Genomic DNA, 12,423 nt, shown 5'->3' with positions numbered 1-12,423 from the left:
AGTAAGTAACTCTTGTTGACTAAACTCAATAAACAAGCAACCACTGAGACTGCAGAGAAAAAGCCCAAGGGGTGGCACCCCAACTGGCATTAACCCAGGGAGACATGATGGCTAGGGAAGTAGGTGGGACAATGACTGGGCCCGAAAACAAGAATATCTTTGTTATAAAAGCCTCCCATTTCTGCACAATTTAGTTGAAAGGAGGTGAGCTTCGAGTTACATAAGCCTAGGCAGTTTTGAATTCCAGCTGGCCCACAATCTCTTGCAACCTTAGGCCGCTTACCTGAGACTTAGCCTTTCTTACCCAACGAATCAGGGAAAATAACAGCTATCTTACAAGACTAGCAAGTTCGTGTTAAATGGAACAAGATGAGTGGAACACCTAACAGAGGACTCAAACATTAATAGTGTCTCCAAAAATTCTCGATTTGTGGTTGGCTGAGGCGGAGGAACAAGATGGCGGCGCCAGCGGCGTGACCGGGCCCTCGGGCCCACAGCCGTTGGCAGCGGTGGCAGCGGTATCGCTGCCGCAACTCGCTGTGCCCCCTTTCTCAGCCCGCGACGTCGCCGCGACAGCGAGGCAGCGACCGCCACCCAGAAAGAGGTGGTGGCCCAGCCTGGCAACCTTGAGAAGCCCTCGAAAACTGTGGCCTGGCGGAAACCCTGGTGTGCTCTGGGGATCAGGCTGACTCCAGGCCCTGTAACACCGGGAGAGGCCTCGGTGGCCATTTCCAGCAGCCCTCACCCTCAGCCTTGTGGGGCTGGCGGGCCCCGGAGGCCTCCATCCTCCCCTAGAGGGGTCAGGGCAGAGCCCAGCCTCCATCTTTGCCTCTCAGGATGGCAAACAACAGCGGCTCCAAGGCCGAACTCGTTGTGGGAGGGAAATACAAACTGGTGCGGAAGATCGGGTCTGGCTCCTTCGGAGACGTTTATCTGGGGATCACCACCACCAACGGCGAGGAAGTAGCAGTGAAGCTGGAATCTCAGAAGGCCAAGCACCCCCAGTTGTTATATGAGAGCAAACTCTACACGATTCTTCAAGGTGGGGTTGGCATCCCCCACATGCACTGGTATGGTCAGGAAAAAGACAGCAATGTGCTAGTCATGGACCTTCTGGGACCCAGCCTCGAAGACCTCTTTAATTTCTGTTCAAGAAGGTTCACCATGAAAACTGTACTTATGTTAGCCGACCAGATGATCAGCAGAATTGAATACGTGCATACAAAGAATTTTCTACACCGCGACATTAAACCAGATAACTTCCTGATGGGTACTGGGCGCCACTGTAACAAGTTGTTCCTTATTGATTTTGGTTTGGCCAAAAAGTACAGAGACAACAGGACCAGGCAACACATACCGTACAGAGAAGATAAACACCTCATTGGCACTGTCCGATATGCCAGCATCAATGCACATCTTGGTATTGAGCAGAGCCGCCGAGATGACATGGAATCCTTAGGCTACGTTTTCATGTATTTTAATAGAACCAGCCTGCCGTGGCAAGGACTAAAGGCTATAACAAAAAAACAAAAATATGAAAAAATTAGTGAGAAGAAGATGTCCACCCCTGTTGAAGTTTTATGTAAGGGGTTTCCTGCAGAATTCGCCATGTACTTGAACTACTGTCGTGGGCTGCGCTTTGAGGAAGTCCCAGATTACATGTATCTGAGGCAGCTATTCCGCATTCTTTTCAGGACCCTGAACCACCAATACGACTACACATTTGATTGGACGATGTTAAAGCAGAAAGCAGCACAGCAGGCAGCCTCTTCCAGTGGGCAGGGTCAGCAGGCCCAAACCCAGACAGGCAAGCAAACTGAAAAAAACAAGAATAATGTGAAAGAAAACTAAGCATGAATGAGGAACAGAAGAAGCAGAGCAGATGATTCGAGCAGCATTTGTTTCTCCCCACATCTAGAAATTGTAGTTCATATGCACACTAGCTAGTGGCTGTGGACAACCATTTACTTGGTGTAAAAAACTTTATTTCAATATAAACTGACTCTGGGGAGCGTGGGTGATGCTGTATCCCAAGGTGTAGCCGCTGTAATTGTGAATATTAACTGAGGTAGTGAAACATGGTGTCTGGTTTTCTATTGCATTTATTCAAGTAGAAAAATTAACTAAATGGTTGACACACACGAATTGGTGGAGACATTGTCCATATGCCAATTTTTTTGTTAAAACCTTTTATTTTGAACTAGACTGCTTTGATATCTCATTTCAGAAGAACAGTCTTCAGCCACAGCTGTGAAGGTTGTAAATGCTTACCATTGAGCATTTTTAGGGTTTCTCCATCCCTGGGGTCTGCACATTGTTCACACAAAAAGCATTCTTAAAATGGTTGGCTTCTTGTTTGCAAGCCAGCTGATCTGGTAGCAAACAAAAATTCCAGTTTTGAGAATAGGAAAGATACTGCCTGCTTACCTGCAAAGACATAAGAAAATCTTAGTAACTACCAGATAATCTTTAGAATTCCACACTAACTTTATCATGTTTTCGGTATTATAAAAACGACAACAACAACCATATTTGTCACAGAAATTTAGTTAACATCTTACAACTGAACATGTATGTGCATTGTTTAGATAAATGTAATCACTGTAAACACCTATGTGATCTGGGATTTTGTTCATATTTTGAAATGGGAGCTTTTATGTTTTACAAGTTCACTTAAAACCGTTTCTGTAAGAAAGTGATACTTTTTTAAACAACAACCAAAAAATGCCTTGCTGATTCACTAGGAAATAAAAATCTCCCCAATTTTTTGATAGTCAACTTAAAGTCATTTGTTACATGATATTCCTTTGCAAGTAAATTTTATTTCATGACATAACTTTTTTCAATGTTTTTATTCTAAAATAATTGTTTTGTATGAAGAGAAATGTATTCTTTCATTTTTCTTTTTCTAATGACTTGTGGTACAGTATCTAGTACTGCAACTGTCAGAACTTGGTATTGTTACTTCTTCCACTGACTAATAGCTGGGCTGATTTCAAATAAGAATGCAAGCATTGAAGGGTTTGACTATAAAACATTGTTGTTTAAAATACTTGTGAAATGGCTATAAACAGTTGACTTTTACCCTTGGAGAGCACACTGTGTGAGGTTCTGTGATCATTGACCCTCCCTAACCCCCATCTGTTTCTCTGAATTATGTGTGTGTGTATGCGCTTCCTCTCAATCTCTTTGCACCTTCTTTTTTTTTCTCTGACGCAAGATAAAGGAAAACTCATTTTCCTTTTAATTCTTTAAATAGTGTAATTTATTCACTTATAGCATGTCAGGATAAATTAAAAGAACTTTTGTCTGAAAATGCTGCCAGGAGCCTATTGTGTAAATGTAGGCATTTTGTAAAATAACCTTGAAATTGAAAATTGCCACATGTTTGGTCAGATTGTATCAGGTTTCATTTTTTTTTTTATTTTTTTCATTTGAAAACTACTTCAGCAATAATTAATTCCATGATTACCGCATTCTGCCATTAAGGGATATATTAGTACTATAATACTGAAGAAATCTTAGTAAGTCCAAATGTTGGGGGTAGGAAGCTTCTTTGTTTCTTTCTATCCACCCTTGTTAGTTAAGGTATTTGTTTCTTAGCTATTAAGCCCTTTCCAGAAATCAGTCTCATAAAGCTATTTTTGAGTATAGTTTATATAAAAGAAAAATATTTAACTTTGGTAGTAACTTTTCCAAGCTTACCTCCCCCAGCAAGATATTTTTCAGTGCTTTTATTCAGTATGTACTTATTCTGAAATATTTTTGTATTCTTGCCATTTGAAAAGGTTGTGGCATAGTTGTTGTATAATGAAGTTGCAGATTTAAAACTACTGTTAGCTTTGTAAAACAAAATATAGGTGTTTTTCTCCCGGTATATCATCATTCCATTTTTCTTCTAGATACCATTCAATGTCTTCACAGTTCATAAAAGAAGAATGCGAAATGCAGTGAATGCTGTTACTAGTCATGCCAAGAGATGAATCTCATTTCACAAAAATTACATTATGTTTTTCCACTAAAGGGTGATATAAGTTGAAGACACATCACTGTGATATTGGGAGACCTCACCCCTTAAGGCTCCACAGTGGCTTCCTCAGCCGAATTCTAAGTTACTGCTCTTTACTTTGTTCACCCATTGGAGAGTGCAGTTTTTTTACACGTTGGGAGATGGCCATTCTAACTACTGTTCAATGTCTCTGTTTTGGGGAGGGTAAAACAAGAAAATTTTAAAAAGAGTATACGTGTCTGGGCACAGTGGCTCACGCCTGTAATCTCAGCACTTTGGGAGGCCGAGGCAGATGGATCAGCTGAGGTCAGGAGTTTGAGACAAGCCTGGGCAGCATGGTGAAACCTCATCTCTACTAAAAAATACAAAAAGTAGCCATGCGTGGTGGTGGATGCCTTGTAGTCCCAGCTACTCATCAGGCTGAGGCAGGAGAATCGCTTGAACCTGAGAGACAGAGGTTGCAGTGAGCCGAGATCGCACCACTGCACTCCAGCCTGGGTGACAGAGCAAGACTGTCAAAAAGACAAAAAAAGAGAGTAGACATGAAGGGAGACACTGGTTATCCTACCATATGGATGTGCTTATGCTTTGATGGTCTACAAATAGATATTTGGAGGTTTACCTTTACTATGATTTTTCCACCAACAAATATTTTTATTAAGAGATTTTCCTAATTCCATTATAATAAAAATATCAAACAAAAGAAGTTTTTTTTTAAAAAAAAAAAAAAAGTCTTCTTGGATTCTTTGTCATTAACCTTCTTCCATTGGGAACCTACTGTCGAGTAACAAAAGGAACTATATTCTGCCACATGAAGACAAAAGACAATAATATATTTTGTATTCTAAAGCCAAAAGCTTAAAAGAAACAGCATGCACACATTTATATGTATGTACTTTTTTCCTTGACATATTTATAGCTTCTCATAGGTCACACACATTAAAAAGTAGCACACATCTGAACTGTGCAGAAGTAAAATCACACATATTCCGAATAAAGTACATCTTCAGTTCTGTATTTCTCTGTCCTCCAACTTTGAAATCCCTAGGAACTACAAAAACAGGGAGAGAAAAAGAGAGCCCCCCACCCATGAAGAGGTCATATTGAATGATTCCAAGGGATAGTGGAAGCCTGTACTGAATCCAGGTTTTCAAACTGCCAAGTTTTTAACTCCTGGCTGCAGTTCCTAACATATGACATAATTTAGAAACTTGATTTAGGCACAGGAGAATCACAGGACTTAAACACTATGTCCCTTAGCATGTAAAATATTTATGGAAAATCCAGGCAAGTAATAAGCTGTAAAGAAACTAAAAGGAAAAAATTTTGAAAAATGGCAGCTATAGTATTTTAAATCAAAAAGGGAAAAAGAAGAAATGATGGCCATTTTATTAATGGGTAAGTTGAGTGGAACCTCTTTGGGTCCTTCACAGCCTTTCTATTCTTCCACCATCTTCTAACATCTATGATTCCTTGGGGCCATTACGAGACCCACCAGGAGGATGGAGCAGCTGAGGATGGTGCTACTTTTCCAATCAGAGATGATCACAGAAGTTTACAAATAAGCATTTTCACCCCAATCCAGCAATACCAGCACCACCACCCACAATGCTTTCACATACAGACTTGTTCACATATACCCTGAAAAAAACTTCCAAGGCTTCCCACTGCATCTATTTGAATCTATCTTAATGGTCTAAGGTTTGACTCAGAAATTATAGATGAAATTAAGTTTTACCTACAAATCTCAACTTTACCTCTAAAATCTCATCTGGTCAATCTTTGGTATCCCTGTTACAGAAAGAGAAGCATGATAAACACAGAAAAAAATGTCACCAAATTATACAAAATGATTTTCATTTGTTCATATTCGTGTTTAACTGTAGACATATTCTGATACCCAGGCACCCATCTGTGCATGGCTATTGTTCTCCATGCTTAAGAGGCCATAGTTATGTTTCAGTACAGTTCATTCACATCTTCAGTTATTCATTTGTTAAGCACCTACTATAGGCCAGATATTGTTCTAGTTGCTGGGGCTGTATCAGTGAATAAAATAGGTGAAAATCCCTACTGTCATGAAATTTACATTCCAGTGGGGGTAACAAATAAATGAAAGAAATAACTAAAATTACTCAGAAGATAATTACAATGAAGAAAAATAACAGTGGAGGGAATGAGGAGTGTTGTGCCCAGCTAAAACCAAGGCAGTCAGAGAGTCCCTCACTTAGAAAACGCCACTGAAGGAGCTTCTATATAGCTGAACATGTGGAGGCTCCTGGAGGGTGGAAGCTCCATGCCCCTTCTCCCACACGTCACTCTATGCATCTTTTCATGTGTATCCTTTGTGATAAGCCAGTATAAAGGTCTCATTGGGCATACCTGCTATAATCTCTGTAATCTCATTATCATACAATTAATTATCATTGTGGAATAAATTTTCCTTAACTTAAGTGGAAACATTTGCACTACCTAGAGCTAATGATGCTGGAGAAGATGAAACTGACATATCTCTATAGGGCCGGGCCTCACTTTGAGATCCCTGTTTACTCCCGCCAAGCCTCTGTCTTTACGTCTGTAATGAGCATGTCCATTTCTGCCACTCTGAGAGATGTGCAGCTGTAGGAAGCTGTGTTAGGTGTAGTCACGAGATCTGCTAGTCTGCAGCAAAGTGCCAGTGTATGACAGCCAGTGCACCGTCATCTACCCCCGGGTATGGCTGCAAATGAGAAGAGGTCTTTTAAGGTGACCTCCCAGACCTACAAACAACTACTCTTTGCCACCACCTTCCAACAGAGGGTTCAAATGGTTGTACAAGCACAGTGCCAATAAGATTGTTTTTTAGACCTGTGTCACCTACTCAGGAGGTTTATAACCTCCTCTGAGTTGTTTAATGACAGCTGATAACTGAAGGGAATAAGGATGCTGAATTTTATTAGAGGCCTGTCCTCCTGGAAAGCAGTAGTGGTTGAGAAATTCCCCACCCTTTATGTTCTGGGATATGACTAACTGCAAAGGACCACCCTGTTCTTATAGATAGGACTCACCTCTACCCTTTGTCATGACTCACATATTCCTCTACCTCTGTAAAGCCATAGGCCCCTTTCTCTTTTTTGAGATGTTCCTTATTCATGAACCTTCTCCCTATTGCAACAATCTGAATAAAATCATCTCCTTTAAAATAAAATGCTATCTGAGCAAAGACATGGAGTTGAGAGAGCACTTCAGCAGGGGCAAAGGCTCTGAAACAGGAACACACCTGGAGTATTTGAAAAATCACAAGAGGATCAGCAAGGTTAAAGGAGGGAGAAGTAGGAGACGAAGTCAGAGGTGAAGGAGAGGAGACTTGGATTTTACCATAAATGACATGAATGAGATGATGGAAGCAGAAATGATGGAAACAGAGGTGATGGAAACTCTACCTCAATCATCTAGGTTCGCAGGTGCTTGTGGTTAAGACCAAGCTGGGGAAGGACAAGAAGTTGTTGAATTCTAGGTATATTTGAAAGGGAGAGCTAATAGGTTTTTATAAATATATGTAAGAAAAAAAAAAAGCAGCCAAAGACGATTTCCTGATGTTTGGGCTGATTAACTAGAAGGAAGAAGTTACCATAAACTGAGATGGGGGGAGAGACTGCTTTGAGTAAGACAAAATGAAGAGTTCAGTTTTGCTCATGTTGAATTTTAGATGTGTATGAGATGTAGATGCCTCAAGGAGGGATTGGGGGTGTGCCTAATAGGCAGTGTCTGGAATTTGGCTGGCTTCTCCACCCTAACTTTACCTCCAACAGGTCCTTTCACAGTCCCCTTAGCCCTTCAGTCTACCCTAAATACTTCCCCTTTCCTCACTTGGAGGATTGAGATAACACAGATCCTTCCATTGCAGATTCCACCTCTGATTCAAGATGTCCCCCTGCTTTGCGTGGGTAGCTACTCAGCAACACTGTGAAAGCTAAAGTAAAGGGCAAGCAGAATAATTTTAAAGGGACTGAAGTATCCTGGAAGTAAGTTGGAATGTTTAAATCACATACAAAGAAGTTCTTGAAGTAAGTGAATTAGGAAAGCAGCTGGGACTGAAACCTTGCCATTATTAAGACCACTATTTCATGTGAGAAATTTGCATAATGGACCAGACTGTTCCCTGTGTTTATGTTTATTATTAAACTAATCCATTTCAGCTGCTGTATCTTGTGGTTTACAAATCATCAGGAGCTTGGGGCATTCATGGTCATGTGAAGAACCAAAAAAAGATGTCATTCTCCAAATTACAAACCAGTCTTATTGGGAACAAACATAAACATGATGGGCAAAAAAGCAAGGCACTAAACTGACCTTGCTTACAGACTTTGAAGTTTCTACTAGGGCCCAATAAGGAGCAAAGGAAGAACACTCTGTTCTAAATTGGACGACCGTTCTAGTATATGTGTAGGTAAAGACGTGTTCTAATGTTCCATAATTAAAGACACAGTGTGAATCCTGCCTGCCAGTAGCGCACATTCAAAAAAAAGAGAAGCAAAAATATGTTTGTGTTGGTGGAATTCTCGACCACTATCATTTCATTTCAAGATGAGCAGGAAAACTAACTGCCCCCATACCTTTCAACACTCCTTGATAAGTGATAGGGAGCTACTTCTTTTCAGTTTCATGTAGATTCCTGCAAGTCATTTGCTCCATTATTTGAAGAAACTTTCATTTGAACAAGATTACCCACTCTTTCCATTGTGCAGTTACACCACTTAAGGCAGAACTAGTTACAGAATAATGCATGCAGTTTTTCTAAGTCTTATGTCTGAAAATACAGATTTTGGAATCTGAACAATTTGTTGCAGATTCCCAGACAATTATTATCTTCAGACAAACTCACTATTTGTGGTCAATGAGTTCATGTTTTACGTCCTTCAAAATGAATGAGAATTACCATCATTCTTTGAATGGCCCTAGAGTAGGGTAGAGGGGCTAAGTTCATTCTCTGAGGTCAGAGCTCCATTCTAGGCCCAACTCTGCTTCTTTGAGCAGGGTTGACTTTGGTCACAGTTTCATTTCTGTAAACTGAGATCAGCAATAGGACCTACCAATTATCTGTTGTGTAGATCAAATGATAAATGACACTTGGCATTGTGAATGACAAATAATAAATGCTCATTTAAAAGTTTCACCCCAGGCTTTGCAGGGTGGCTCACGCCTACAACCCCAGCACTTTGGGAGGCCAAGGTGGACAGATTACTTGAGGTCAGGGGTTCAAATCCAGCCTGGCCAACATGGCAAAACCTCATCTGTACTAAAAATACAAAAATTAACCAGGCGTGGTGGGGCACACCTGTAATCCCAGCTACTCAAGGGGCTGAGGCAGAAGAATTGCTTGAACCCGGGAGGTGGAGGCTGCAATAAGCTGAGATGGTGCCACTGTCCTCCAGCCTGGGCTACAGAGTGAGACTCCATCTCAAAAAAATAAAAAGTTAACTCCTAACATTTGTGGAGCCTGGAGCAAGAATACAAATGAAGACTCATACAGCATAGATTTAAACATTTGAAAGGTATAAAATCAAGTCAATAAACCATCAAATAAAATTGGTTCTGTTTATTATTGTATCAATTTTATAGCCTCATAATTAGCTAGGATCCCTTCCAGTTCCACACCAGAGTATGGTAGTTAGGAAGGAAGCAGAACTCTTCTTCTTCAGCAACAATTGCCTGTGCTGCCCTACCAGTGGTACAGACCACACTCAGGAGGTTGGAGACTCAAAGGAGGCCCAAAGAGTTCCCAGATACATCTTGAGAATGCTTGAGCAGAAATCCCAGAGATCTAGTCACCTACATGTCCTTTTGGTTGTATGGACTCCTCACCCCACAGAAAAAAAGGGGTCTAGCAGGCCTCTGAAGCATGGTAGCCTGACAAGGACTGCTCTTGCCACGGTCTAGAGGTTGTATGGTTTTTTGGGGTTTTTGTTGTTTGCTTTTGTTTTTTTTTTACCGTCGTCATTGTTGTTGTTGTTGTTGTTTTGAAATGAAGTCTCATTCTGTCACCCAGGCTGGAGTGCAGTGGCCAATTTCGATTCACTGCAACCTCCGCCTCCCCAGTTCAAGAGATTCTCCTGCCTCAGCCTCCCAAGTAACTGGGATTACAGGGGTCCACCACCACACCCAGCTAATTTTTTTGTATTTTTAGTAGAGACGAGGTTTTGCCACATTGGCCAGACTGGTCTTGAACTCCTGGCCTCAAGTGATCCACCCACATCAGCCTCTCAAAGTGCTGGGATTACAGGTGTGAGGCACTGTGCCCAGTCTAGAAATTGTATGCAGTATTTTAAATGAGTAAATTATTATTATCTGTTATAGAGTAATAAATTTGTTTTTAAAGCTCAGACAAAATAATCTGATAATATGAGACTGAATAAAAAGGGTTGGGCACAGCAACTCATGCCTGCAATCCTAGCACTTTGGGAGGCCAAGGAAGGCAGATCACTTGAAGTCAGGAGTTCGAGACCAACATGGCCAACATGGTGAAACCCCGTCTCTATGAAAAATACAAAAATTAACGAGGCGTGGTGGCACATGCCTGTAATCCCAGGTACTCAGGAGGCTGAGGCAGGAGAATCACTTGAATCCAGGAGGTGGAGGTTGCAATGAGCTGAGATCATGCCAGTGCACTCCAGCCTGAGTGACAGAGTGAGACTCTGTCTCAAAAAAAAAGTTTTCTACCACCCATTTATATTATTCTGTCCAAAACAGAAAGGTCCTCATCGTGTTATTTTCAAAATGATTTTTTGTATATGGGTTGGTAGGTGTGGATATAAAAATTCACATACCATATATTTATATACACATATTATGGACTGAATTGTGTTCCCCAAAATTGTATATTGACTTCTCAACCCCCAATGTGACTATATTTGGAGATAAGGGACTTTAAAGGCGGTAATGAAGGTTAAATGAGGTTATAAGAGCAGGACTTTAATTAAGTATAACTAGTGTCTTTACAAAACAAGGAAGAGACAACAAGGATGTACACACAGAGAAAAGGCCATGTGAGGATGCAGCAAGAAGGCAGCCATCTGTGAGCCTCCAGAGAGGCCTTGAAAAACCAAACCTGCAGACAACTTGATCTTGGACTTCCAGCCTACAGAACTGTGAGAAAATAAAGCCTGTTGTTTAAGCAACACAGACTGTGGTATTTTGTTGTGGCAGCCATAGTGAACTAGTACACATATTCTCACAGAAATCTGTAAAACAGTTAGCTAGTTTCATTTTGTAGGCAAAAAAATTATCATTAAGATATTTTTGTTATTATAATTTATAAGAATAATTGTCTCTGCTTCCCAGAAAATCTGAGAACATTATCCTCTTAGATGCAAAAAAAAAAAAAAAAAAAAAAAAAAAAAAAAAAAAAGCAATTCAGCTCTATATCTCCCCCAAGAATCCTTATGAATAAGGTGACCTAGAATTTATCCTCCAAACTGGAACACCTTTGAGAGTGAAAGCGGATACTGTTAATAATTATGTTAGGATAAAATTATAAGTTGGTACTAATCCATAGCTAGAACAATTGGTCTATACTTAACAGAGTTTGTTTATTCATTTTATTTATTTTTAGTAAACATTCATTGACCGCATACTAAGCACTAATGTTACTTAAATGAAGACCATGATCTCTGCACCCAAGGAAATCATAATCTATTTAGCAAAAACAGAAAGAATTTGTGTACGTTTTAATCACAATACTGCCATGAGCTCCATAGATATATATCTCACGAGAAACAAGCTCAGATGAAGCACTAAATCAAGCTTTGAAATGCAGGGGAGAGGAAGGGTCAGGAGACAAAGCCTCGAGGAGCCAGCATTTGAGCAGAAAATACTGAGCCATGGGCTATGTGGCATTTAAGAACTGGGTATTATAAATAGAGAGAAGTGCAAGTATAACAGCAAAGTGGTATATGAGAAAATATGATCCTCAAGTTCACAATCTCAATATAGTAAGTAATCAAGGGTTTAATAGGACCAAAATTACAAGCATTAATAAGGTTACACAGACTGATAAGGCTAAAGCCAATTCAGCGCTTTAAGAAAAGCAGGGTCTTTTCTGAAATGTTGTTAGCTGCCTGTGCTAGAATTAAGTGGTATTATCTATTCCCTTCTCACAACGCTGACTACAATTGGCATTTACAATGAAAGCAAATCCCCAGTGAATACCCGGCTTGTATTAGGGTTCAAAAGGACCAGTTTGTTATATCCTTCCTCTCTAGATTCAGAATCAATCAAGAAATAAGAAAAAAGTCAAATAAGAATCAAAATATATCCCTTATTGTTGGAAAGAGTAGACTGGGACCTCATTTGGAAGTGTAAAAATATGAGATTTGGCATTTAATTTTAACTATACAATCAGCAAGAAGAAAAATCTAAGCTAAGAGTTTGAGATC

The 12,423-nt window shown here is 40.2% G+C and overlaps 1 protein-coding gene across 1 annotated transcript; it reads left to right on the top strand.

Annotated features, from left to right (window-relative positions):
- Nucleotides 1-426: 426 nt before the first annotated feature.
- On the top strand, nucleotides 427-2,833 carry CSNK1A1L (casein kinase 1 alpha 1 like). The gene has a single exon (XM_050766093.1). The coding sequence runs from the start codon at nucleotides 838-840 to the stop codon at nucleotides 1,849-1,851; it is 1,014 nt and encodes a 337-aa protein (XP_050622050.1). The 5' UTR covers nucleotides 427-837; the 3' UTR covers nucleotides 1,852-2,833.
- The last annotated feature ends 9,590 nt before the right edge of the window (nucleotides 2,834-12,423 follow it).

The sequence above is a fragment of the Macaca thibetana genome, chromosome 17 (genome assembly GCF_024542745.1).
Source record: "Macaca thibetana thibetana isolate TM-01 chromosome 17, ASM2454274v1, whole genome shotgun sequence".
In the NCBI taxonomy this organism is placed as follows: domain Eukaryota; kingdom Metazoa; phylum Chordata; class Mammalia; order Primates; family Cercopithecidae; genus Macaca; species Macaca thibetana.
Note: the sequence above shows the minus strand (reverse complement) of the source record. Positions and strands in the feature narration are given on the sequence as shown.